Below are 24,022 nucleotides of genomic sequence, written 5' to 3' on the forward strand. Positions count from 1 at the left end.
GATAAAAATGGCCGCTAATTTTGAAGTTCTTGTTTACACATCGACGACGACCCTAACAAATGTCTCATTGTAGAAGCTGATATCCAGCAACAGACATCACGATGGCCGCAGGGGACCAGTATCTCCTTGTCGTATCTATCATTAATGGTAAGATGTAGATAATTGAATGGATAGTGTATCATTTGAACTATTCCGGTGGCGTTTACTCGGCAAGATCACAATTCATCAACACGACAGTCCCAGATGTTCAGTTTTGTGCTGGTGAATGACGAGACCTGCTTCTGAGAATGGAGATTGTTTCTTTCCTTTACCCTAGGCCTAATTTAATTCTAACAATAGTATTCATGGTCCTGATCCCCCATGATTGCATATAAAGATAGCGTTGTAGAACTAGAAGGCTGTTCGCCACGTTCGTGAATCTTTTCCTTATCAAATAGATCTAGATTCTAGAACGTAGAAAGTTCTACGCGTCTACGACGGTCTACCTAGTCAACTAGACCTAGTCTACTCTAGACTCTAGAATAGTAGAAAATCTAACTGTTAGAGCTAGATTCTAGATCTAGACTCACAGCCTAGTACTAGTAGAGTAAATTTAATTTAGATCGTATCACTGCACCGGACGTTTTTTTTTTTTTTTCGTGGCTTTGAATTCCGTACTCAGAGGATGAAACTTTGGCTAAGAATAACACCACTTATTCACAGTGACACAGACTCCTGGAAATTACGAATTCAGCCAACTTTTGTCAATTTTTTGCTCCAGTTTTCAGAAAATATGCTTCAAACATACCCCTCTGTAAAAAAGTTGTCTTTTTGCGCTATGCAAAATCGCATTGTAATTAATACCGGACACGTTGTTCGTAACGGAATAATCAACGTCTTTTGCACCTTGTCCTTGCACCAGAATCGCAATTCATACCCACGATTCACCGTAGACATGCCTACCGAGGGTACGACAAAGTCCAAAGAAAAATTCGGCAAATGAAATGACGCTCAAATTTTGTATTTTACGGTAAAAATGTCTGACATGAACATTTCGAACAGTTCATGCGATGAAATCATGTGAAAAATTGACGTCTGCTTCTAAACTAGATTCTAGCGTTTTTCACATTTTTGTGTCGCATTTTTCACGATTTCGGTCCATACAACGCTCTGTGAAGCTAGTCTACGAAGCAAGCCCTGCGTGTATTGAATGTCATCAGTACGGAGAAATGTGCGTGTCCTGTAATACCATACCTGTAATATATCCTAAAAGCCCCAATATTCGGCTGGCCTTCCAAAATCCGGACAGTACTTGTCACTTATCTCAAGCCAGCAACTTCTACTGTCTCAACAAACGCATATCACATCGTTTCACATACTGGCACACTCGTTCACCACAGGATAGTGCCTAAGTCACTTCCAAAGATACATCTAAACTCACAATTTTTCGCCACCAAATATGCAGAATCGGCACAACCTTTTCCAAAGCATGCGCGAATTAGGTCCCGTGTTAAGAATTAGGGTCGCTAAACCGCTAAAAATTGAAAAATTATTACGTTCTGTTGCGAGAAAAATGTAAAAGAAAAACAAAATATCCGTACGTGCCGATGCAGCTGCAGTGAACAAATTTACAGGGGCTGAATGCAAGTGCCGAGCCATCAAAATTTGGACAGGAACGGGTGCTGCAACGTCCCCGATGCAACTTTGTGCCAACAAGGTATGGCGCGCACTCATTTTTCACCGGCCTTGTATGCGTATTGACATTGAACGCGCGTAGTGTGTGTCTGAATTTTGGAGACGCTGTCTGAATTTTGAGGAATTATCATGGTGATAATATTTGTGGATTTTGTGAAATTTTATGATGCATTTAACAAAATCAATATTGGGAAAAAGTAGTTTGATATATTTAATATACATTGTGTAATGTTATAGATATAATTTTGTTTGTATTATTTGAGTTGAACAAATATTAAATATAGTGTCCGAAAATTGGTGGTTTTACTCTATGTACCACGCAAAGGTTGTTTCGAAAAACAAAGGAAGAATGGGGGTATGGAAATGATCTTGTAGAAAAACATATTTCACGACCATGGGATCAATCTGGAAATGAGCAAGTGCACAATGGGTATGAATTAAATATGGAACGTATATAGTTTAAAAATTAGCCATTTGCTGGTAAAATAAGACACTTAGAGGCGCTTAAATTTGTGTTTCTTTTTTCATCGTACAGAGACACCACTCTGTTGACTCAGGGCACTCCCACCTGTGTGGAGGAGCGCCACATGTGAATTATGCTAGACCTAACATCATTAACTAGTGCTAATTCTATCTCCCAAACAACTGCCCTAGATCGTGCTCCTCCACTGCACCAACAGTCAGATTGATGCAAGCGATACAGATCAAAATTATTGATCCCAAAAAAGCCCTACTTGGTACTTTGTACTTGGAAGTTATCCTCCAAAAGACCCCAAGTGGAGTTTAAACTGGAGCTGGCAGCAGAGGGTGGGCTCAATCTGAGAAAACACGTGGCTGAGTTAACTCGAGAGGAAGGCTATTCCATGTCCTTGTGGTTCGAGGGAAGAAAGAGTTCCTACAAAGTGTATATACTGTGTTGCTAACTGGTACCTCAAACTGATTTGAATGCCCCTGTCTACTTCTATCTGGTTTAGGATGAATGTGATCTGTATCCCTGTGGAGCATCTTGTGAAAACGGGATAAAAATTTTTTCCCCCCTGTCTGTGTTGGAGTGAGTTCCATTTTAGCGAACTAAGGAGGTACATTGTGGGTGACACTTGCTTCCCTAACACACATGTTTGTAACAAAACGAGCTGCCTAGGACAGGTCAGGTGCTGCCACCAGCAAACTACCTCAAAGTTTATGGTGACGAAACAAGTGATGACGCCTGGTTAAAGTCGTTATATTAAAAGATGTAGTAGTCACTGTTTAATTTTACTAAGACTCATACTGAGGAATATGGATTAAAATGCCAAAAATTTCATTCCTTCTCCAAAACACACAAGGATCTAAATTTTGCTCCCAGGCTCAGATTTACTGTATGTAGCCAGTGTTAGTGTTGACATAAGTTCATAAAGGCCTGGCTGTTGGCTAATTTGATTTACAAAACGTATGTGCCCCTTTGTTTCTCCATCTAGATATATTTTGTCTGGGTATGGTAATAAATAAACATTTGAATAAATTTTCCTTTTTGTGTGTGTGTGTGGTGCGGTTTACTGAGAACTTGGGCATGTACTGTAAATTGCTGCTCAGGGTTTAGTACTTGTCCTTCTTTCTTTTTCTTTTTTTTGGTCATACATGCTTTCTCCAAGTTAGATATAAATGAATTGAGTGACAGATGTGCTATTTACCACATAGTCTGGGAGATTGACCCTGTTCCATAACTGATAACAGTGCCAATACACTGTGAGAAGACATTTGCCTGTAAATTAACACTTATGGGTTTTGCATCTGTTCTTTGTCACCTTGCTTTATTTACAGTATGTCCAAGATTTCTATTTCTTGTTCTGTAGTTAAAGAACTTGCTTGGGCGAATGTGTTCTTGTCTAATTATAATCCTGAATATTTGAATCTGATCTGCTCAGTGTCTATGGTAACTTAGAGACTGTAATCTAAGTTCGGCTAACCTCTCTGAATATCTGTGATTTCTGAAGCTAGGTATGGAGTACTAGGTATGGTATGTTGCTTATCTTTGCACTTTCTTAATCCTCTGCGAATCCCTCTTCAAGCAAGGGTGCCATATTTGGGAGCAATAGTCCAATGATGGACGTACTATAGATTTGTAGAGTTGGATAAAGTTTTATGAATTAAGGGAAGAAAACAATTTAAAGGCTTGATGATTTCAGTCTTGCAATTTGAGTTTGCCACTACTTTGTCCAGTGAGCTGAAAATATGAACTGGCTGTCATGTGTGACTTCCAGATTCTGTTCAGTGGTAGAGTATGAGATTGGGGATCTTTTAGATGTAAGAATGTAGTCTAAGCCTGGGTTATTCTTCCCGCAGTGGACAACTTGCACAGGTCTATCTTTGTTGAAGGGGAGGGAAGCTGCCATGTATCTGCCCATTCATTCAGATTCTTTAGCTTGCCTTCCAGAGCTGCGTGGTCTCTGGTGTTGTTTACTAATGGGTAGAGTTTAGTGTCATCAGCTGGACTGTTCTCATTGGCGTACCGGTGGTATCCAACATGTCGTTGATGTAAATGAGTAATAACTCTGGATCAAGGATACATCCCTGTGTTATGCCATTTGTTACTTTTGTTGGTGTAGATGAAGTACCATTAAATACAACTTGTTGTCTGCAATTTTGCATTGAGGACTTGATCCAATTCTGTAGTTTTCCTTGAATACCAAAGGCATGGATCTCAGTTTAGAGTCTTTTGTGTTGGACACTATCTAAAGCTTCTGGGATGTCTAGACTCATAGGTAATAACAATCTATGGAGTTGTTATTATCCAAAGCTTGTGCCCAGTCTTGTGATACCACCAGTTAATGAGTGATCAATACAGGATCTTCCCTTTCTGAAATTACAGTATGTTGAATAGATGCCCTGTAGCAGTGATTTCCGCCAAGTCCTTGGTTACCAGGTACATGATTGTGTACTCAATTTTGACGTGGCGGCTTAGAGCAGTCTAATTTGGAAAGGCACTCCTTAACCATTTCTGGATGAAATGTGGTATTGTCTAGAGTTGTCTCAAAAGATTTGTCTTTAAACAAAGGCATGCTGAATAAGTCCTCATGTGTGAAGACTGTAAAGAAAAAAAATTCAAAACAGTTTTTTCGTGACCTGATTTAGGAATGGGTCCACCCTGTCCATTTTACCATTTTTGTTTGTTTGTTTGTTTTTGTTTTTGTTTTACTTGCTTTGATTAATTTCTAGTTTTGTTTGAATTTGTCAGTAGAGGTTGCATTAACAGGTTTGTCAGGAACTTTGTCCTGGAAAAAACTATATGGACTCTTTCTTCAATTTAGCTAAAATATTTTTTTTTTTTCGGGGGAGGGGGCTGACTTGGCAGACAAAAAAACCCAAACTGTTGGAGCGCTGTCAGTATTATCAAATCCCTTGCATATTTTTAAAATGAAGATGAGCTGAGCTTTTTGCCTTCTGATTGCCAGGCCCAAGGTTAAAGGACAAGTTCACCTTCATTAACATAAGGATTAAAAGAATGCAGCAATATTAGTAGAACACATCAGTGAAAGTTTGAGGAAAATTGGACAATCGATGCAAAAGTTATGAATTTTTAAAACTTTTGTGTTGGAACCGCTGGATGAGGAGACTACTAAGGCTCGTGATGTCATATGAGTACAACAGTATAAAGAAAATGTAAAGAAAATTCAACATATTTTCACTTTTTTCGCATAATAAAAGAGCACTTGACTTGCCTCTTTCTAAAGGCAATGGGAATAATATTACCCATAACATATGTCAGTAACGAGTCAAGGGAATGTGTACTTTTTTCAAAAGATGAAATTTTGTGAAATTCTCTTTATATTTTCCTTATATTGTTGTACGCATGTGACATCATACACTGCAGTAGTCTTCTCATCCAGCGGTGACTGCACAAAAACTTCAAAAATTCATAACTTTTGAACAGATTGTCCGATTTTCCTCAAACTTTCAATGATGTGTTCTACTAATATTGCTACATTCTCTCAATCCTTATGTTAATGAAGGTGAACTTGTCCTTCAACAACTTACTAAGGATTTCATGAGGCTTCGAGTATCCCAGTCACCATACCATACCACCATACTCAGCCACCATAATTAAATTATTAATGTATAATTGTTGTATGTTTCCCCACCCAGCTAAAGCAGTCACATTAAATGAAGCACCCTAACCTTTTCAATGATTATCACATTGTGCAGGGAGAAAATTTCCCAAACGGCCCAGTCAGGAGCTTGTGGTGGAGTCCAAATTCGATGGCGAGCTTCTGGCCACAGACCCGGTGCAGCACAGTGAGTCTCCGGAGTTCCACACCGAGCTGGCATGGGAGCTGAGCAGGAAAGCCCTACACCAGCACCGACTGCAGCGCACCCCTGTCAAACTCCTCTGCTACGCTGTGAGTGTGCAGACCAAGTCGAGGGAGAGCATAGGCTACGTTCTGCTGGACCTGAGATCTGCGGCTATGAAGGAAGCATCGCCAGCCAAGTTACCGACAGTGAGATCTCTTCTTCTCTCCCTTTTCCTTTGTATTACTTCGTGTTTATTCCTCATCTCTGCACTTTGTTATTCCACCTGTATGCTACTCTTTGTGGGGATACACACAGCAACCACAGGATTATCATATTCTCAGTAAGATTAAGAATATTAACAGAAAAAAAGAAGAAGAAATTGATTGCATTGTTAAACAGACAGCTAGCACTTAAATCTTGGGGACAGAAATACTGAAGGGTGATGGGCCAATAATCACCAGAGAAAGTTGTTTTTCAGGGAAAGCAGTTGAGATAAAGTCAATCAAAAGGTGATGAAAATCAGACAGGATTTGATAAAGTTGTTAACAGTAACAGTTAGTAGTGCTCACGTGATGCCGAGTGTGACATCCCGGACGGTGTAAATAGTACTGCACTTGATATACCACAAGCAGAGTAAGTTCAGAAATGTGTCCACCGAGAAAACATTTATGCTCCGAAGCATCATGCTGCAAACAAGTGATGGATACTATTTGCGGGTGGCAACAGTACAATGATTTTAATCTCTTGCTCATGTGCTTTCCTTCACCACCCCACTTCCCACCCAAGTCAAGTGACAAGGAGTGTGTAATAAATGGCTTTAACATTGTAATATGTGTAAATGTTACTACTATGTGGCATTGCATAGCCAGTATGTGGACTCTTGTCACCGCTTTGGCTCTTGCTAGCATATGCACTAATTTCAGTACACGGTATAAGCTTGAAGTAAATTTCAAAAATTCAAGACATCTCTCTGCTCAATGCTGTCATCATGCCAAGAAGTGTAAAGAGGCACGGTGGTGCCAAAAGAGGATGTTGGCAACTTCACTATAAAACCAACGTACCATCATTGAGATATGACAAGACATGATTCACTCTGCCCTTTTGTCCCTGCGTGCATTGTCTCCTTGCTTTGCTTTGTAGTCTGGCAAGTGGTATACCCTCCTCAACACCAAGTATCACCGTCACAAGCCAGAAATACACGTGGGCATTTCGTTAGAAGTGGATGCCCATGCCAGCAAGGATGAGAGTTTCAGAGCCAGGGCAGCTCCACCACGGCGCGGACAAGGTAAATCGTTCTCTATCTCATTTTTTGCATTAATTGTGTGAAATTAAAGTCTTTGACAGGACTTTGATTTCATTTATAGTCTCCGAATTAGTGAATCTGTGTTGAGATCCCTGATGCAGGAGACCTGTGTATAATCAAATCAGAACCTGCTTTGAGATGACGGCCATTCTCTCTGAGTTATTTGCAAGTTGTGAAGTCATGATGATGTCAGAAATGCCCCTAAGAGAGGAGCTTGCAATCAAAGTTGAATGACATCAGATTTCTGATTGTATAAAATTTTGATCTGACTGTGTATTCTAAGTTGTCACATTGTTTAGTAGTGCTGCTTTAACTCTCTTCCCTATCTACTATAAACCAGTATTGCCAGTGGCATTCAATGCATTTTGTAAAAAAAAAAACACAAACAACTTTCACATGCATTTTACTTTTGCAAATCTTGGTTTGCGAAATTAGCGATTCTGGTTTTATGTTATTTTGCTGTATCAGCATACTGCTTATTTAATCGGGAACAGCCATGTATGAAGTTTTTTGATGCTCTGTGATTATTTGTACAATGTTGCATGCCCACCTATTCATTCGTTGATGAAATCCCCCCCTGCTGCAGTATTATACATTGCTGCATGTGTCATCCTATTGATTTCTATGTCTTCGGCAGTTCCTTTGAAGCCAGGGGAGACAGCTCAAGTGCCCAAGATAGAGCCAGAATCCCTCTCTCCACGGCTGAACAACGAGGAAGGATTCTACCAGATTGGACCAGCCGACACCTGTAGGGAAAGCTTTGTCCTCTCGGTCACCATAGCCTTTGCTGCAAACCTGTCAAAAGTATGCTTGTTTGTGTGTTTGTGTGTGTTTGTATGTATTTATTGAAAGTTGTTTTTCAGTGATGATATGTACTCAGAATTTATTGTATAGATCCTCATTGTTGTCATTAAAGCAAAGAATTTTTTCATCGTTAAAATGTGTGGACTAAAAATCGCGTCATGGGGAGACATTTGGATTGATCATTTGATGTCTGGTTAATATCATCACTTTAGATTCAAGTAGACACTGATGGTAGTTGAGACTTCTGCTCAGTATCGCTTTGCAGAGTAGAATATCAAGAGAACAATTACATCTAAACTTTGATAGTGACAATTGACTTGCACATTCTTTTATCTTTTTTTTTTCAATTTGGTTCTTGTTGTCATGTGTTATGTAGTAATGACATTGGTCTGATTCATTTCATGAGATACTTAGGCAAAAGGTCCAGCCCAGTAATGGCTTTAAAGGGACTGTGCAGTAGTGGTTGAGGTGGGGATTCATGTTTTGAGCATTCTTAAGTGAGATAATGAGAAACCTCTTATGAAATATGAATGAGCATGTAATTTTAAGAAGGATTCAATGTTTATTTTATGAAAATTGGTTTTCAAATGGCTGAGATATCCAAAAAAGTGATAATAATAAAAGGCGACAGGCCACAACTTTATTAGGATCTCTTTGTTTCACCTTGTTTTTGGATATGTCCGCCATTTCAAAATCGATTTTCATCAAATAAACTTTTGATACCCCTTAGAATTGCATGCTCTTTGACATCTCATAGAGTGGTTTCTGAATATCTCACAAAACGTTAAATGCTAAATCCTCACCTCGACCAGAACTGTACACACCCTTTAAAGTACTTTTAACCCGTTTAGGACTGGCTGATTTTGCTACAACACGCATTTCCTATAGACACTTGCCCGAGTATACTCGGGACTCATTCTCAAGGGGTTAATAATCATAGTATATTAAAAAAAGCCATGGAACATGAAGTAAAAAAATGAAACAAAATGCAACAAAATGACTGACATTGGATACATGAGAGAAAGATGATACTGGGAAGCCACAAGCATTTGTGGCTTGAAACTTTTGCAAATAGGTAAATTGCGCCAACTATGTAAAAATTGTGAGTAAACTACATGTACTAGTAATACAAAAATTTGTGGAACACATGCTGCTGGTTGATGGAAAACACACAACAAAACTGAATGCACACAAAAATATGCATGGTTGATAAACAAGAACAACAAAAAGAATGCGCACTACTAGTAAGCATATCAGTATGAGTGCTTGTACGGTTTGCAGCATTGTATCAACATTTAATGCATTGTGTAGACAAAAGCTTTCATGTGCATTTTATTTTCATAAATCTTGAAGATATCATGCAGGCAAAACCATCTTGTTTTACAGTGCTGTTTTGTTTCTTCTATTTCCAAATGTTTTCAGTTGGTTCCTACAGACACACCATTACCAGCACACCACGAGGGTTTCTTCTTCTTTTACTCGTTGCTTGGCAACCACGTGACCAACGACAGCTTTCGGGACATCCTGAACCCAGTGTTTCCTGCGGAGAGAGCGTCCGTCAGAATCAAGAGTAGCGTAGACACGTTACGGGTGTTCTTTCAGCGAGAGCCTTTGCTTCAGGTAAGGACATGTTGAAAATAATGTGATATAGTTCCAGAACATATGATAGGCAATTTCCTCAAATATTTTAGATACAGGAACTATCAAGCTTGTGGTTTCATGTAAGGCATGTAAGTGAGGATATATTCTGTAATGTTAAAATGCTAATTTATATTTTGCATATTTCAGAGACTAGACTGCCCATTCATGGCATTAGCAAATGTGATGCACATTCCCAATGATATTTTTGACAAAACAAGACTGAAAAGGGACATTTTGTGATTGTCTGTAATGAGAGATTCTAGCATCCAGCATGTCAGAGCCAGCAGTGTGAGAGTATGAGTGACTGTGAGACAAATGAAAAGCCAAAGTATACAACAAGTCAAGAAAATTCTCACATTTCACAGGGCAAGAGCTGTGTGTTGAATTTTACTGGCCGCATATTGCCTCAATGACAATAGTTACTGTAAGCATGCTATCGCACACTTGTAGCAAGAGTTCGCACAACTCAGTAAGAGATGCCTATTGGCTAGCTAACTGTGCATCCAGTAAATTTACCGTACATCCAGAACTTATTGGATGCATGGCTGGAATTACGGGATGCACAGTACGGCTAGCCACGCATTTATGGCTAGCCAGAAGGAAATTCCTTCTGTAAATTCCCCATCAGATTACATGACTGAAAAGGGATACTGTAAAAGTGGATATTTTCGCGCGACTAATTTTTCGCGCTAGGCCTGGTCAGAAGAGTTTCGCATGTTTTTAATTCCGCGGAATCAAGACATCACGCACAGGAACGTATGGCAAGCAAAAATATTCGCGCGTTTTTATTTTCGCGCTAGTTTCTGGTTGCGCTAAATGCGCGAAAATTTCAACACCGCAAAAATTTCCACTTTTACAGTATCTGGCAAAAAATTGCTCATCATTCTATAAAGCAGATGATATACATGTCTTTTCATTCATCAGTAGGAATAGTGTGCGTACAGAAATTATGGAATCTAGTCTAAACCAACACGGTTTTGCCTCGTGGGTTAAACAGCTCCATAGTTTACCTCAAGCACACAATTCCTGCTGACGTACTCAGACCTGTGCATCATTTGTATACTATACTATGTCAGCCATTGTGCCGCCTCAAACGGGCCTTTTGTGTAGTGATGAATGTATACAAGTATGAAAACATTGATTCCTCGCAGATTCATCTCTGCTGTGGCGAGAAGACATTGGGGACAGCTGATGTGAGACTGAGTACACTCCTCCATCCGGGCGACGATGCCATCGACCGGCAGGCGCTGGTCACTGAGGGCGCTTTCCAGATCCTCAGCACCGCCCAGCGCCAGCAGCAAGAGCCCCCTGTGGCCAGCAGCTCCTCCCCATGCGTCGGGGCCTCGGTGGCTCTGCGGAGAGAGGAGATACCGCTACAACCCCAGCCGAGCCAGGCATGTCATGAATACCTATCGCACAATGAATTTTTCACTTACTTACTTACTCATTTACTTGTATTTAATTCTCGCTATCGCCAATGACGTAAAAAGTACCCGGATGTGGCTTTTTCGTCAAGATTTAGTGCACTTGGTAGCAAGGGCACTTCCGGCGCGGGGCATAATTTGCACAACGCTAGCGTGCGCGTACGTGTACCTTACCTATAGCGCAGCGCCGACCACGGATACTTGTACAGAAGGCCGCTGTACCGCCCGAGCCAGCGAGTGGCCAGGCCTGTCATACTGGTACACTAGTGTAGTCCCCGCCGCCGGCGGCCAGCCTTGCATTTTCACTGCACGCAGCGTATAAGCTAACACATACCGGTACAGCGTACTGCTTGATCATGCGATCGATGTGCACATCACAGATCAGTCATCTCTGCATACGCTGAAAATATGCTGGAAAATATTCACCCACCTGGATATACAGTATATCGTCATGGAATGCCCATCTTTTATTTTTATTTGTTCTCTGTCGAAATGTTGCGAACACAATCGGGAACGAACAGTGATCTCGAACTTATCGTGTCTCCGAAGCAATTTCTTCCAAGTAAGTACGTACAATGTACCTGGGCACTAGGCCTAACAGTTACTACCTAGTGCTACTACCACTACTAGTAAGTCGCGCGTGCACGTAATGCGCTGTGGAGTCACCCGCAAACTTCACCCACGCGGCCACGTCTCTCGCATGCCAGTAAGGGTCCTATTTTTGCAGATTTTTTTCATTTATTGTCGTGCGAACAACACATGGCAGCTTCGCAACAACAACCAATAGTCGTATTAACAGCAATTTCTTAAGAATGGAGAAATTTCAAACCATATTAAAGCTGTAATTCAAGTTGAGAAAACCGGAAGTACACGTAGAATACAGTCAGTTGTGTGTGTAAATAGCATTAGTGACGTATCACGCGCGTACGAACGGAAGTGACTTTGCTACCGGACTACCCCATAATGCACCGTAAATGACGCTTAAATCAACATCCGGGTACTTTTTACGTCATTGGCGATAGCGAGAATTGGAAGTAGAGATGTAAAGCAGCGCATATTTGAGATGGTACTTGCTCTATTACTGTGGGGCTACCTTGTGAGGAATTGATGAAATGATGTCCAAAATACTGTTAATATGTGTCTTAAGGTGAAGTGAATCCTATTTTATTTTAAGCACATCTATATACCTACATCGTATGTCAGTAGTAAGCTGTGAAATGTGATATTTGTAATGAGGATGTTTCTGAACAACCCCACAATAAAAGCAGATATTTACTTGCATTCTTCAACTGTGTGTGTATCTAATGATGAAGTAGCTCTTGAAGAATAGTGATGTTTTTTTTTTCTGTCTTTCTTGCTTTTATGTATGCCGTAATGTGGCCTCTTTTCTCTCAGGCTTTCACATAGGCAGAGTAAGAGGTTACTGTGAATGAAATTGCATTGGCATAAGTTTGCTAGACAGCCTGTTTGCCAACTGATATAAAGTATTCTCAATATCCGATGATGTTTACTTAGGCTGCTGACACTGGTCAAAAAGAGCAAGGACAGGTGGCGGCAGAAAAGCCATCGACTCCCACCAAGGCTCCCCCGAAATCCCCACCCGAGTCTCCCCTTGCCGTGCCCCACGAGGAAACTCCCTCCAAGAAGAAGCGCACTGAAAAAAGCAGGCAGGTCACCTCTATCCCCAAGGACCCTGCCCCAGGGTCCCCCTGTGGATCTCCCCACGGCTCAAGTGACAGCTATGGTGGATACACACCACCGCAGGAAGAGTCAAAAGCCGACACTGATGCAGACACGTTGCATGATGTGGAAGACGTGGAGGCGGAGCCAAGGAAAAAAGTTGAAGGTGAGAGTGAAATGATTTGAAGAAGTTTTTTCTTTTTGTCCCAAAATGCTTTTTGTGTGTGTGTGTGTGTGTTTTGGTTTGTGTTTGTTTCATCTTTTTTTTTTTTTTTTTTGGTGTGTGTGTGTGTATGTGTATGTTTTGATCACAGCTGCTCATGCCCTTATTTCTAATCATTTCCTTGTGTGGGGGTGGACAATCAAGTTGCGGAGTTCTTAGCTGTCCCACAGATGTGACATACCCAGTTGCTTAGGTGATGGAATCCAAATCCATGTCCATTGCAGTAGTATTAGTTTGATTGAACAGTTAATATTGCTTGTGATTAGAAATTATTTCTTTGTTTTTAATCTCAACTGATGGATTAACAACACTCAGCAAATTCTTAAAATCACACACTGGCATGCAAAATTTGATAAGTTAAACTGTCAATACCATGATCACGCAATTGTGTGGACCATTTGGCAAATCTGTGTAGCACTCCGAGGTTACTAAATGTGTCATGCATGAATTTTTGAATTCACTTAGCTAATATTTCTGCCTCTTCATGAATGCATAAATCTCCTAAGAACTACCTGAAAACACATATGTAACAATTTACAGTGTGATGTGTCTACTCAAGTGATGAAAAAATGTGAAAAGTTTCCTGAGATGAATGGACACCCATGTGCCAAGAGCTCCAATCTCCCTCTTTGTCCATCATACCAAAACGTGTCCATCTTATTTTGTTCTTCCCAGATGCCAAAGCTGCCAAACCATCTCCAAAGTCAAAAAAGTCAAAAGCTGCTCCCGTCGTCAAGCAGCTGGACTTTGCCGACGTGTCTGTCCACCACTTCTGCTTCTCCATTGATCTCAGGAGCATCAAGGATGTCCTCACATCAACCAACCTCAGCATCTTCTTGAGGTCAGCCTTCATTGCCTCCCTTCATTACGTCAACTGAAGAACATGCTATTCAAGACTGCTGTGACTTTACCACGCAGTGTTGCATGAGAAGTCACGTTTATGAAATCTTGCATGAATGCCAATCGTACACATGTCTGAATATCAGATCTTGCATACATGAAAAGTGTAGATTTGAACTTAGGATCATTTCTCTTTGCTTGGAAAGCAAGTCTGTGAATGTCAATAGTGACCTAAAAGATCTAGGCGCTCAGATTGATTTGTAAGTAGATTTAGCATTATAAACATGGATTATGCATTTTCATAGATGTTAATTTTATGTACATGGCATTATGATGAGTAAAATTATTACTGTGAAGTATACTTTGCCTCAAGACTTACTACGCTGTCAATGAGGTTTGCACAAACCACTTCACTGGGTATCCATACCATGATTTTGAATCTATGACCTGCAGGTACACATACCCCTTCTTTGGCAGCTCAGCCCCCATTATGACTCACCCCCCAGTGGAGGTACGCCGCCACACAGAAGTGTTGCTACCACACTCCTTCTGTGCCTTTGACTTTGCCACAACGCCGCAGCAACTGAGGGAAACATTACTCAGGTAACACCTGGGAAATTTGTGTACTTTGTGATAGTGATCTTTTGTCATATGTTTTGTGTGTAATGGTGTGGATTTGTGCATTTACGATATCATTACTTTGTCATTGTAACAAATTTTAAATCTAACTTTTTGTCCCTTTGTCTTTAAGAATCTGAAATGTGAAGCAGCATGTCTCTTTTAATTTCCATTGAACAGATTTGCTATATTTCATGTGGAAGACCAGCTCAGAATCCTTAGGTATATTGGGCTCATGCTAGTCACTTGAAAATTTAGCGGGACACAGTATAATGAATGAAGTCAATGACGATGAAGTAGCAAAGATATACTACAGTAGAGTACCTGTGTTTTGATGGCGATATCTCTGGGAACCCACTGCAATTTTGATAAAATAGTAATGCTGTGGAATCATGGCATATCCTAAGACTAACCAGACAATTACAGTGACTTAATACAAATTTCGTCAGATTATTGATTGCTGGAAATGTCATAACTATAAAAAAAAAAAAGAAGAAGAAGTTTCTTATGCAAATCAGCTACTGTTATGGCGTTATTTTGACTAGAATTTGAAAATTGGCACTTGCCAGAAGAGTTATAGGGAGTGTACAGATTCTGTTGAGGGAATGACCTGTTAATTCATATGTGATACTGAAATGGACAGTGCTATTATGAAATGGGTTCAATGATAGGTACATCCAGTGGCAAATGCATGTTTATGTCGAGTGACTGTATGTTAAATTTGTGCAAATGCACTCAGTGTAGTGGTTGTGTAGTACTGTTCACAGGCCAATCTTAGGCAAGCTTGAGAGAGTGTGCATTCATGCACTCGTTGATATAGTGACTGTCATCATTTATGTCCTCATAAAGTTGGCCAGCTGTAAATACGTACATGCACTTTGTGTGCAACTTGAACACTGAAGGAGCTGTAGTGGGTCGACTTTGAGTTAGAATACACATAGTACAGAACCAAATATTGATGTATTGGTTGTAGTGTAAAATTTAATTGACTGCATTGACCGAAGATGTGGATTACAGTTTGTAGCTACCAGGGTAAGCAAAGTTTGTATATGAGTGACCTGTCTTATAAATTAAGTAGTGCACAGTTATAAATTTGCAGTTTTGAGGTGATGCAGCACACTATTTAAAGTGAAAACATAGTTTTGGTAAGGGTGTGAGAACCCGTCTGGCACCATTTCATATTTGCTTGCAATATATTGAAAGAGTCTGCCAAGAAACTCACCTGGCTGACGTGATTTACTGGGATGATGAGTTGTTTTGGAGTAATTCGAGATAAAAAATAAGAGTCGGTATACTGACTTTTATTCCAGAAGGATCCAGACTAACTTGGTGTCAGGGAAAACTCGCCCCTATTTCAGACAATTTACATGCAGTTCATGATCGCCATACTGAAAAAACAATCAAAGACACTTGATAAACAACAACAACTTCAAAGACAGCACGTCTCAGGTGATGTGCGTGATACGCTTGAGGACAGCGCGCTGTCCATTTGTTTTGTACAGGATTAGCGCGCATTTTCCTGTCTTTTTCAGTTAAGCGTCTTTGGTATCATCTTGGACCATTAACTGTGACCAGCCAGAACGCGATGCGCTACAGGCCGCTCCCATAGTACAGCACTGTACAATCCAGAGGGACAACTCGTCCCGCCATCAAAGCAAGGCCGAGTTGTCCCCGAGTCCGAGTTTAACCTGACCTTGATCGGGTAAGTTCTGAGACTGCGACTCCGGCGAACCGTTTTGGTTATTATTTCGCTTTTTTGTCGTTAATCATCGAATATCTTGTTATTACAGCGTTATTCCAAACATTTCTTAGGCATACGTGTACATTTGGGAGTGAAATTTGACAACTTTTGCAGGTGTACCAGAACTATGTTTTGGCTTCAAGGGTATTTACTTCAGTGCAAAATGCATGAGGCCCAACTCATTCTCACCAATGAGAATCCACTACCTTTATATGTCTGCTGCATTGTATCAACGTACTCACACTTGTTCATCGCTTATGTAGTAGGCGTCAAGTTTAATTGAACTGGAATAAATGTGTTGCTCTATCTTGTCTGCTTGCCCTGCCCCTGCCCTCCCCCACCCCCATCCCCCAGGGTACCTCTTCTGGTTGAGGTATGGCACAGAGACAAGATGACCAAGGACCAGCTACTGGGTGTGGCCAGGGTGCCCCTTGCTGGCATCCTCAATGCAGACCGTGCTCGGATAGCCGTGAGTTTTTCCATCTTGAGATGAATGTGTTTATGATAGGATCATTTCCGACAAGCTTTCCCTCTGCCTTTCATAATTCTACTATTTGTATTGTCTGTTTGAGTTTTGGATGGCGACCATATCTTTGTAATGATTTTTTATTTTATTTTCAAGTGGAAATGAATTAAAGGACATGCCACAGCTTTGTGACATTCCCATCTAAGTATATCAACAAGACCCATTCTGATAGAAGGAATAGCTGTGATATTTTCATCTTTGTTATGTTTTGATTTGAAGAGATGAGTTCACAGAATTTGAAGGAATTATGTCTCATTTTAACATCTTAGAAATAAGAGAATGATAAAAAGCTAGAAAATTGTTTTACATCCCATGTTTCATGCAGGTAATTTGACATTTTATGATTGGTCACTAAAAATATGTTGTGAGATGATTGTAGAGTGCATGTTAGTGCACTAGTAAATGATTTATAATTTTTCCTTTGTAATGACCTATTTGAACCACAATCCAGGCAAATACAGCAGAAGGGAATGAAGGGTGGCGTCAGATCTTCACAGAGCGTGTTGCCGTGGAGACGACAGAGGGCAAGCTAACCAGACTGGCGGAGCTCCAGGTAGTCCTGGGCCTGGATGACTACGGCTCAATCAGAATGCAGGAGGTTTACATGGGCCCTGGTGATGACGTGTCACAGGTGAGTGGGGAAGAACAGTGTAACCCTGACTCCTTACCAAGCATGTAGAGTTTTCCATCATTTTTCCAGTGAATGCAATGAATATACAATGGTTCAGAGAGATAGGGGGGGGGGGGGGGCATTTTATCAAGCATTTTGTCAAATATTTTTTTCTTCTGATAAACTGTTATAAGCTACTGAAATCCTTGCATCTGATTGGCTGAGAGCAATTTGAAAAAAATATCTGACAAAACTCTTGAACAAATGCCCCCCCCCCCCCCAGGAGTTAGGCAGATAATTCTCTTTCACAGTGAGTATGAATGGAAATCCTTTTCCTTTCTAGAAGGGGTGATGTAAAGTTGATACAAAAGCTATCATGATGATGATTATTATACCAGTAGTACGCTCAAATGTATTTATTTCCAATCATTACTTATTATCACCAATCATCACTTATATGGATCATATCCATTCCTGTCATTTTTTCCCTCTTTTAATCCAGACGACAACCACCAGTAGCTCGCTTCAGCCACCTCAACCACCACCTGCCAAACAAGCCCCGCCCCCTCCTCCCGCTCCAGTGGACCCAAGAGAGACGGCCGAATACAAGGCTGCCATGGAGCTAGAGCTGTGGAAGGAGCAACAAGCTGGGGCCTTTGAAAGTCAGGTAATAGAGCTTGAAGAAAAGGATCATTCCGAAGGTTACCACAGGGACATTATTTGTATTAACTTGGTAGTGTCTTTTTATGTCAGTACTGACACCAGAGTGCCCAAACTTGTGTGCACTAGCCTGTGATGGAGTGCATTAATCATGAAAAAAAAAAGGTAAAACAACTCTTCATGAAATGCATTAAGTGCATGGTATATACTGGAAAACCTCACTATTAGATGCTATTTGGGACCACTGAAATCTATAAAAGAATATGAAAAGAATTAGACCTTCAAAATCATTTTGTTATATCAGGTACCTTGATTTATCCAACCTTGTTATACCACGGTTTCACTGTACATCTCACCATACTTTCCCCTACTTGATTTCTCTTTCGCACACAGCTGAAGGAGAAAGAGCTACGACAGCTTCAATCTCTGGCAGAAGAGTTCAAGCGGAGGGACAGAGAGAGGACTTTACTTCTTAAAAAGAAGGTAATGATGGTGGAGATACAGTTTGAGATGAGATCATCAACTCCTTTGTTTCCAGAAATGTGGAATCTGTTCACCACAACTGTGCTAAGTGTGCATATTGGGATTGCTTTGTTTATCAATTACCTTGTAGAACTGATGTCTTGGAACTAATTGTCATTGAATGGAGATTACCTGATCCATCTAATCCCCATTAGCCTTCTTGTTGGACTGAGAGCCATTGGTTACACCTGAGTGGGCTTGATAACTTTACAACTAGGTTAATAGGTTTGGAGGGATTTCTGAATGCTGGTGAAAAAGTGTGGCAAGTTAAGTTCAGTGCTTGAGCACATAAAGGGAAAAATGGGGAAAGCACAGGCTTAAGACAAAGTCATTCAGGATGACTAAAATGAAGTGAAAACACAATATCATTGCCAATTTGGGGAGATAAAAGAAAATACAGGACTATGACATTTAGATGTCAATAACACATATGATGTTGTGTCATTTCATGACACCATAATGGGCATCTTGTACATATGACTGTAAACTCTATTGCCTTGATTTTATGACTGTTGCTTCCATAAGACAGCCTATGTCATTTATGAATAAAATATGAGTCATCTCACCTCATCATGGGGAAAATGTCTTCATGGTTGTTATTATCTTTAAGAGGACAGTGTCCAGAGAGTTTGATACACCAGTAAGCTGGCCCATTCCGTTGACCAGCTTTTTATGTGTATATCCAATTTTTCTGAGTACCATTCAAACAAAAGCTGCTCCTAACAAACAAAAAGTTTGTCTGAGGCTTGCCCAACATGGCAGGAACTAATGTTAGCAAGCTTGGTTGTAAATATTGAAACTGTATAGAAACAGGTTAATTAATAACTCATAACATGCAACGTGAGAGGGGACGGGGGAATCTGTTGATATGAACACATCAGTAAAACGGGATGCTGAATTTGACCAATGCCAACAGACGGAGGAGTACAGCTCCCTGGAGGAGCAGCTGCAGCTAGCTCTGGCCGACGTGGAGAAGCGGGAGCGGCAGCTGGCAGCCAACGAGGCCGAGGTGATGCGGCTGAGAGCCGACCTCCAGAGGGAGCACCAGCTGAAGATGGTGGAGATGCAGGAGGCGTCCAGGAGACTCAAGGAGGACTGCCTCCACCAGATTGAGCTCGAAAAGTGAGTCAGAGCCGCTAATTTGTGCATAGCTCTCTCAGCATCAAGTATCACTGGTGTCTTACCATAGTGGTTGCAAGAGACCAGAGTCATCACAGTTCAGAGAATTCTGCAATCTTTGATGATTAGATAACACGCATCTAAAATGCTTCAATGTGACGAAATCTTGCAGAATGATGGTATGTGATTCGGTGTTGGGGATATTTTTACAGAGTTAACCCCTCAAGATGATTAATCTCAAAAAGCAATTGATGTTTTATAGAAATATTATGGTAACAGTAATGAGAGAGTTTATCCTGTCCATATTGCAGGTAATCGCCTTTTTGTACAAAGCCTGTATTTTTCTTTCTTCTAAACCCCTTCTCTGCCAATTGGCATACGTGCTAGAGTGCTACAAATTGTTATCGAATAGCGATTACCTTTCCCCCCCCCCCCCAATCCCTCTTGCATCCCCATGACCTCCCTGTTGGACTAAAGCACATTACTGCACTTGACTGGGCTTGCCAACTGTACAACTAGGTCAAGAATGGAGGAATTGATGAATCAACTTGAATGTGTGCTGTTGAAAAGGCTTGGCTAGTTAAGCAGAATGGTTATACGTGGCACATGGTGTCCGATAATTGCATCTAATGGAATCCTAACTCAAACAGGCTTTGATAGTTATGTTGACTTTTTTTTTTAAAGCATAATGGGACTGTATGCTATATTCTAAGTCTGCCAGATTCATGAAGATAAAAGAGTAAAATGTATAATTCACTTGTTTTGTAATATACATAATGTTAATATTAGATAATACTTACCATACCATTTGTGCACTGCGAGCGACAATGAAGCAATCTATTTGCTGTCCATGTATATAACAGTTATGTGCTATTGAGGTCTCTTACTTCTAGAGTTAGTGTATAGGACAACAAGTTAACAGATGTTTTTATTTTTTGTCGTTTTTTATCTGTCTGATTCAATACCACCACATTTATTTGTGAATGAAAGACCACTATAGAGTGTAAATGTAATGAGTGATCATTGTTTTTCTTTGTTTTCCTTGTGTATTTGTTTGTTTCCTGTAGGTCAAGAGTTCAGATATTGGAGGAGGAGAAGCAGCGTCTGGTCAACCAGCTGACCGAGGCTGACCAGAGGCTGGCCAAGAAGGACCAGGAGTTTGAGCATTTCCGGCAGGAGTCCAGCGGCAAGCCCGAGATCCAACTCCAGGCCCAGATCAATCTTCTGACACTGGAGAAGGTATCATGTTCTATTCCTCCCATCATCAGATGTGTGCATACACAGTCTAGGAACAGATTGATACTTAAGGAATGACATATCACTTGATGCCCCAATGTACTGTTAGTGCCCTTAATCAAACAGATACTGTAAAATATGATATATTTGCAGCATGACATTTTCACGAATTGGAGCCGACGGCCTTTTTTGCAGCATGACATTTTCACGAATTGCCACTGGCATTCAATGCATATAGTGTAGGCAAGAACTTTTTTCGTGCATTTTACTTTTGCGAATCTTGGCTCTCGCAAAATTAAAATGCACGCAAACATTCCTAATTTTACAGTAAACTAATGTCTGGATAATTTTATGGGAATGTAAGAAGTTGCCAGACAGTGTCACTTGAAGTTGTATGGCCTACTCCATGGATGACAGCATATTCATGAAGATGTTAGTTTCCAGAATGATATTGATATACTTTATTGCAGTGTTTAGTGTTGGTGCATGCTGTAAGATAATGATAGTTTGAAGTTCCTTCAAACCCCTGCAGTAAGTATTGATGGTTTCATGATGAATGTTCATGCACTCACAATCCTACAGGAATGAATACACAAACTTGTGTTAATCTATGTCAGGTTTAGGCAAAATGGGTGCTGTTTTTTGAGAGAGCCGATAGAATAATTCTCTGTCTTGAAACCAGACAAAAAGGCATAGAATGTGCACAATATTGAGACTGAATGTACCTTCACAGAAGAAGATAAAACATATTCATGGTTGAAATTGAAGCTTTAAAAACCTTGACTGTTTAATAAACATCATTCTTGCTTCGTTATGTGTGTAATAATCTTTCCTATGTTTCATACTTCAGGAGAACTTTATGAGAATGTTACATACCTATGTAAAACAAAAAAACAACCACTCCTGTTGTTGATTTTTTTTTTCTACAGTAATTTGTGCAATCTTATCAAAAAACAAACATACATACAACAGGGTTAAAAAATAGGAAAATGTGTCACAGAAATGCAACTTCAAATCGATCATCCACTTCGACATTCCTCATCCCAGGTGGAGGTTGAGCGGAAGCTGGAATCGGCCACCAAGTCCAAAGTGCACTACAAGCAGCAGTGGGGTCGGGCCCTGAAGGAGCTGGCCCGCCTCAAGCAGCGGGAGGCCAGTGAGGCCCGGCAGCGGCTCAAACGTCAGCAGCAGGAGCTGGAACACATGAGGCTGCGCTACCTGGCAGCGGAGGAGAAGGAAGTGGCCAAGGTGGAACAGAGGGAGTTGGAGGAGATTAAGGGCGAGCTGGACAGGTGAGCTTGGACATTCGCGCGCCCCTTGCCCCCTCCCCCTCCCCCCTTTCTAGAGTCAAAAGCTACACTCTGTGACATGTTGACTTCACTGAATAGAGTAGAATATTTGATTTGATTTTGATTTTGATTTTGATTTTATTTCTGAATTTCTTTTTCATACATAAATGAAATACGAAGTCAATCGAACAAACTAATTGAGCACAGTATAATTTGAATCTGACAGTTAAAACAAATGATTAATTCAAATATTCAATTTTTTTCTTCTGACACAATGCAAAATGAAAATAAACAAATTATTTTGTGCATACATTTATGCAAACATAAGTTACAGTATATCTATTGTTCAAAGACAAATTAGGCAACTCTTGATGTACAGAAATTCAGGAGACCATCATCATAAGCCAACGCTTGACGAGGACAATGATTGTCTAAGCAAATATAGCAAACAAAATAGTCAAATTTTAATGAAAGCTAGTCATACAAAGAAAGTTGTGATAATTTGTATTTAGCAACTGGACTCCATTACAAGTAATTTATAGATTTACTTGATGTCCTAGAGAAAGAGACACTGGAGAGACATTTTGTCACAGACTGGTATTTTTCTTGATAGCACAAAACTCAAAACATATGTCAGTGGCAGGTAATCTTTTATGGATCTACTAGCTTTGTTGTTTGCCCAAGCTAAAGCTTACCCAAGCTTTTTAAGTGTTTGGTCATGTTCCAAGATATACACTTGTATGTGATGTAGATAATTCCTCTGCGTTATGCTGGTTTGAAACAGTTGGAAGAGGGTAACTCTTTCTCTCACTCGCCTCTTTCCTGAAAGACTGAAAGAAGGGGATAAAACCAAGAGCCAATCCCCCGACCGGCCAACCTCGCACCCAGGGACTGACGTCGGTACTGGGGAGACAGAAGAGCGCATCGAGGATGCGGGGATGGAAGAGCACGTGGCGAGGTTGATTGAGGAGAGGGACACGCTGCTTAGGACGGGGGTCTACACCCATCAGGACCGCATTATCAGTGAGCTAGACAGGCAGATCAGGCAGGCCATAGCGCAGAAGGCGTCGTGACGACGGGAAGACATCAATCTCTGGTTTTCTCATCAAGGGATGGAGGACTGTATGTGACGGCAGAGAGATCAATGAAATGTGATGGAAGGCATATATGATTTACTGTAAAACATGATATATTCGCAGAACGAAATTTTCGCGAATTGGAGCCGACGGCCTTTTTCGTGGCATGAAATTTATGCGAATTGCCACTGGCGTTCAATGCATATAGTGTAGACAAAAAAATTCATGAGCATTCTAATTTCGCGAATCTTGGCGCTCGTGAAATTCGCAAAATTAAAATGCATGCAAACATTCCTCGTTTTACAGTATTTAGATTTTACGCATGGCTTGTCTGTATTTCTACATGGAAAATGCTGGCAGCAATGAGACTCATATGTTTATAATCTAAAGGATACTTGCAGCTTACTAAACTCATGTGAATTGTATGTAAAAGTCCTGTTTACTGTATATGTTGCATATTTCGTGGGTCTTTTATTTTCATGAATTTCACTAGTCAGGGTTATTCTTGCATTCAAAAAGATGTGAAAATATCAACTCTGATCCCGATATGAATGTGAAGTGCATGCATACATTTCTCCGTTCATTGCTGTACTCCAAGATCGCGAATTTAACTACTCGCGTAATTGTTTGGAAGTTGTTAGATTCGCAAAGTATATGGCGTATACAGTATTTGTCACCTTGAATCCTTGATTGGAAAATTATATATAAATGTATATTTTCATATTCTTATAGTATGGCCTCAACTGGCATCTATTAAAATGTGTTGG

General features: G+C 40.5%; 1 protein-coding gene across 1 annotated transcript; it reads left to right on the forward strand.

The window, feature by feature from the left end:
• The first annotated feature begins 17 nt into the window (after positions 1-17).
• Positions 18-23,252, forward strand: LOC140231105 (centrosomal protein of 120 kDa-like). The gene is made up of 17 exons (XM_072311258.1): positions 18-147; positions 5,857-6,149; positions 7,084-7,228; positions 7,884-8,050; positions 9,473-9,670; positions 10,843-11,085; positions 12,631-12,961; positions 13,694-13,859; positions 14,312-14,461; positions 16,572-16,686; positions 17,195-17,374; positions 17,856-18,020; positions 18,407-18,496; positions 19,452-19,657; positions 20,722-20,893; positions 21,938-22,182; positions 23,009-23,252. The coding sequence occupies exons 1-17, from the start codon at positions 102-104 to the stop codon at positions 23,250-23,252; spliced, it is 3,156 nt and encodes a 1,051-aa protein (XP_072167359.1). The 5' UTR covers positions 18-101.
• The last annotated feature ends 770 nt before the right edge of the window (positions 23,253-24,022 follow it).

Source organism: Diadema setosum, chromosome 7, assembly GCF_964275005.1.
Source record: "Diadema setosum chromosome 7, eeDiaSeto1, whole genome shotgun sequence".
Classification (NCBI taxonomy): Eukaryota; Metazoa; Echinodermata; class Echinoidea; order Diadematoida; family Diadematidae; genus Diadema; species Diadema setosum.

Coding starts and splice junctions, on each gene's coding strand:
- LOC140231105 (XM_072311258.1), top strand. CDS start 102: ATGGCCGCAGGGGACCAGTATCTCCTTGTCGTATCTATCATTAATG. Junction 148..5,856: donor TGTCGTATCTATCATTAATG/GTAAGATGTAGA, acceptor CACATTGTGCAG/GGAGAAAATTTCCCAAACGG. Junction 7,229..7,883: donor TCCACCACGGCGCGGACAAG/GTAAATCGTTCT, acceptor TGTCTTCGGCAG/TTCCTTTGAAGCCAGGGGAG.